A 3,662-nucleotide genomic window follows, 5' to 3' on the forward strand; every position below is an offset into this window, starting at 1 on the left:
GTGTTAGTACACCCGAGAGCTAGGAGCTATATAGTGGTTAGGCTAGCCTGGGTGCCAGTTTAGCGGCTTTTTGTATGGGCCAGGCCCTGGGAGTTTCGTGTATATATTAGCTGCGTAGGATGACGAGGATGTAAACTGACTTGATCTTGTGTAAACGCTACATGTTTTGTTATAGTGTACATGATGTATATTATTAGTTGTGTTTCTTTCTTTATTTATGCTTCCTTTCTACTTCTCTCAATGTATGCCTATTTATTTTACCTTGTTATCCGCAACGATATATTAAAAAAAAAAGTTACTCGTAAAATTGGGAACGTTCTAACAAGGCACATGCTTATATGTTAAATAATAGATAATAGTTAGGAAGGACAAGTTAGTAACACTTAGCTTCTTGTATGACCATGGCATACTGGGAGTTGGGTCGTTACAATTTGGTATCAGAGCAGTTCGTTCCCAATAGAGCCTGGGGAGTGGACTGACTATGCTTCATTGCATACTCTGTTGTGTGTCTCATGCTTATAGGATATCTATGTGATATGTGTTGCATGATTGTCTCTGTGTTTTCGTTCTGGGAATGTTCACACTTGACTTGAAGTGTTAAGACTGATCACCTTAATAATGATTGTTTGGTGTGAACGGGACCACGATGGGTTCACGGAGACGAGGCGTACGGGAAGGAATTCCTAATGTTAACTACGAGAGGGAATAGGAGACGTTTATGACTACCATGAACGTTGTGGCTGAGGCAGTGCGTGAGGCTGCAGTAGCAGCGGCTAGGGTTGTTGATCGTCTTGGAGTGAGAAACGGGAATGAGAATGAGCATGGGGAAGATAGTGGAAATGATGAGAATAACTTGGGGCATCTCGAAAGACCTATGACCTTTGCGACTTTTTTGAAGGTTAAACCACCTAAGTTTAAAGGTATACTTTTTGCGACTGATGCTGACAACTGGTTTCGAGCTATCGAATGATCACTGCGAGCGCAGCATGTTCCGGAAGGCCAACACGTGGAGTTTGCTACTTATATGCTGGAAGGAGAAGCTGAGCATTGGTGGCAGGAGATACAGCGACTGTTGCAACAAGATGAAGGCAATATTCCTTGGAATACTTTTAAGGATGAATTTTATAAGAAGTATTTTCCGAGGGCAGCTCGTGACGCTAAGAAGATGGAACTTATGCAGCTGAAACAGGGTAACACAACTGTTGCAGAATATGCCCGTAAGTTTGATGACATGTGCCGTTTCTCCAAGATCTGCCAAGGGAATCCTACTGATTTTGAAGAATGGAAGTGTTTGAAGTTCGAAGGGGGCCTTCGTGAGGATCTGATGAGTTCAGTAGTTCCATTGGAGATACGAAATTTTGCTGAGTTGGTTAATAAGTGTAAGTTAGTGGAAGAATGTGCTAAGAAGGTAAGTGCCTCTAAAGCAAGTCGTCAAGGATTTCCACCAAGGAACTACAATAGTTATCACTGGCAACCACGTAGGACAAACTCCAAGACACCTGGTGTGCCACAGCAAAAGAATCCACAAGCTGGTAACGTTCCTGCTCGCCCTACGGGTGGAAACGGAGGTAGACCAAGGCAGGATAATGGTAAATGACCCCAACAGGCACAGGTGAATACAGCATGTAGGCAGTGTAGGAAAGATCATGGTAATAGACCCTGCTTGTTTGGGACATCCAAGTGTTATATTTGTAATGAACCAGGACATATGGCTAAGAATTGCGCGAAGAGGTTTACTCGGAATCCAGCGCGAACCCAGCAACAAGGTCGAGTGTTTGTCATGACCGCTAATGATGCTATGCAATTAGACGCCCTGATCCAAGGTCAGTGTTACATCAAGAATCGATTCCTAACTGTACTGTATGACTCGGGTGCATCACATTCCTTTGTTTCTTTAACTGTTGCTCATGAGTTGGGACTAGATTTCTCTGAGTTGAACTTTGATCTGATTGTCCATACACCTGCATCCCAAAATGCTTTGACTAGTTTAGTGTGCCTGCAAGTACCATTCACTATTAGGAACAGAACTTTTATACATGATCTAATCTAGTAGCCTCTATGTGGTTTAGAAGTTATTCTAGGGTTATATTGGTTATCTAAGTATCATGTTTTCCTTGATTGCTATGAAAGAACTGCTGTTATTCCTTCTGATAGTTTAGATATTAAACCATTTCTGTCTCATACTTTATATCTGAATTCTGTAAGAGTTACATTAGACGAGAGTGATTGTGAGGGGTACGTTCTGTTAGCGGCTAGCTCGAATAATAGTGAACTAAGCTTAGAATGAATCCGAGTGGTGAAGGAATTTCCTGATGTTTTCCCAGACGACATACCTGAGTTTCCTCCTCAGCGAGAGATAGAATTCCGCATTGAACTTGTACCTGGAACCGGAGCAATTTCCATAGCACCGTACCGGATGTCACCACTGAAACTTACAGAGTTGAAGAAGCAATTGGATGAGCTACTTGGAAAGAAATTTATTTATCCCAGTGCATTACCTTGGGGAGCTCCGGTGTTGCTAGTAAAGAAGAAGGATGGTGGAATGAGACTTTGCGTAGATTACCGACAGCTAAATAAAGTCATTATCAAGAACAGATATCCACTTCCACGAATAGATGATTTGATGGATCAGTTAAAAGGTGCAACTGTGTTCTCGAAGATTGATTTGCAATTGGGCTATCACCAGATTCGAGTGAAAGAGTCAGATATACCGAAGACTGCATTTAGAACTCGATATGGTCACTATGAGTATACAGTTATGTCGTTTGGACTAAATAATGCTCCTGCGATTTTCATGGATTACATGAATCGTATTTTCCGTCCGTACCTTTATCAGTTCGTAGTAGTTTTTATAGACGATATTCTCATCTATTCGAAGACAGAAAGAGAGCATGAAGAGTATCTAAGGACTGTATTACAGATACTAAGGACTCAGAAGTTATATGCTAAACTATCAAAGTGCGAGTTCTGGACAGAGAAGGTGGAATTTTTGGGACATGTTATATCACAGGGAAGAATTTCAGTGCATCCTTAAAAAATTGAAGCAGTAGTGCAATGGGAACCACCTACGACCGTTACAGAAGTTCAGAGTTTTCTCGGACTTGCTGGATATTACCGGAGGTTTCTTAAAGGGATTTCACAGATAGCCTTACCTTTGACTTACCTTACACGAAAGGAAGTTCCGTTTGTTTGGACGACTAAGTGTGATAGAAGTTTCAAGATGCTTAAGGAAAAGTTAACAACTACAACTGTATTAGTACTACCCAACCCGTAGAAACCTTTTGAAGTATACTGTGACGCCTCTCATAAAGGACTTAGATGTGTGCTGATGCAAGACAAAAATGTGGTGGCTTATGCTTCCCGGCAGCTGAGACCTCATGAACGAAATTATCCGACGCATGACTTGGAGTTGGCTGCAGTAGTGTTTGCTCTGAAGATCTGGAGACACTATTTGTATGGCGCTCAACTAGAAGTTTTCTATGACCACAAAGGTTTAAAGTATATCTTTGACAAGAAGGATCTTAATATGCGACAATGAAGGTGGATGGAGTTCCTAAAGGACTATGATTTTAAGTTAAGTTATCACCCAGGAAAAGCGAACGTGGTGGCAGACGCATTGAGCAGGAAGAATTCGAGTATCTCTTGGATGATGATAAAGGAAG

At 41.6% G+C, this 3,662-nt stretch overlaps 1 protein-coding gene across 1 annotated transcript; it reads left to right on the forward strand.

Moving 5' to 3' along the window:
* On the forward strand, positions 719-1,597 carry LOC107633186. Its single transcript, XM_016336823.1, has 2 exons — positions 719-898; positions 986-1,597. Exons 1-2 carry the CDS (start codon positions 719-721, stop codon positions 1,595-1,597), a joined length of 792 nt encoding a protein of 263 aa, XP_016192309.1.

This window comes from Arachis ipaensis, chromosome B03 (assembly GCF_000816755.2).
Source record: "Arachis ipaensis cultivar K30076 chromosome B03, Araip1.1, whole genome shotgun sequence".
Lineage (NCBI taxonomy): Eukaryota > Viridiplantae > Streptophyta > Magnoliopsida > Fabales > Fabaceae > Arachis > Arachis ipaensis.